The sequence below is a fragment of the Phytophthora parasitica genome, assembly GCF_000247585.1.
Source record: "Phytophthora parasitica INRA-310 unplaced genomic scaffold supercont2.34, whole genome shotgun sequence".
NCBI lineage: Eukaryota > Oomycota > Peronosporomycetes > Peronosporales > Peronosporaceae > Phytophthora > Phytophthora nicotianae.
The window spans coordinates 719281-719818 of NW_008649020.1; the positions used below are offsets into that span (position 1 = coordinate 719281).

The window sequence follows — 538 nt, forward strand, 5'->3', positions numbered from 1 at the left end:
TCTTCTCACCCACCCACTGAATGAGGTACTGTACGTTCCCCTTGCGCTGACGCTTGTTGACAACTGCTTCGACGATCTGTCCCACCTGGCCATCAAGCAATATTACCTCGTGAGGTCGCGAGAGACGCGTCGGAGACTCGTACGGCTTGAGTATGCCGGTGTTGGAGACTGGATGTAGCTTGAGGCCAGGCGGCAAGTTGATCTCGTACGCGTGTCGATGTACCTTGCGCACGACGGAATACGGTCCAATCCACTTGGGTCCACGCTTGCGTGAGTTGGGAAACCCCGTGTGCACCGTGTCCAGGTTCTTCGTGCTTAGGAACACTTGGTCACCAACGTTGAAGTCTTGGTCTTTACGTCCGCGGTCGTACACGTCGGCCATACGGGCTTGCGCATCCTCGAGGAAATCCTGACACTGGCGAAGTACGGCCGCTTGATGTTCTGTAAACTGAACGCCTTGGCGTCGTCCCCCGCGCAATCCTCGCCGACTTGACTCAGCAACAGCAGATAGGGGGTTGTGCGGGACGTATCCAATGTC

The 538-nt window shown here is 56.7% G+C and overlaps 1 protein-coding gene across 1 annotated transcript; it reads right to left on the reverse strand.

Annotated features, from left to right (window-relative positions):
* Positions 1-5: 5 nt before the first annotated feature.
* PPTG_23297 (hypothetical protein) lies at positions 6-382 on the reverse strand (the record flags this gene model as incomplete). Its single annotated transcript, XM_008909701.1, has 2 exons — positions 6-16; positions 52-382. The coding sequence occupies 2 exons, from the start codon at positions 380-382 to the stop codon at positions 6-8; spliced, it is 342 nt and encodes a 113-aa protein (XP_008907949.1).
* Between the last annotated feature and the right edge of the window lie 156 nt (positions 383-538).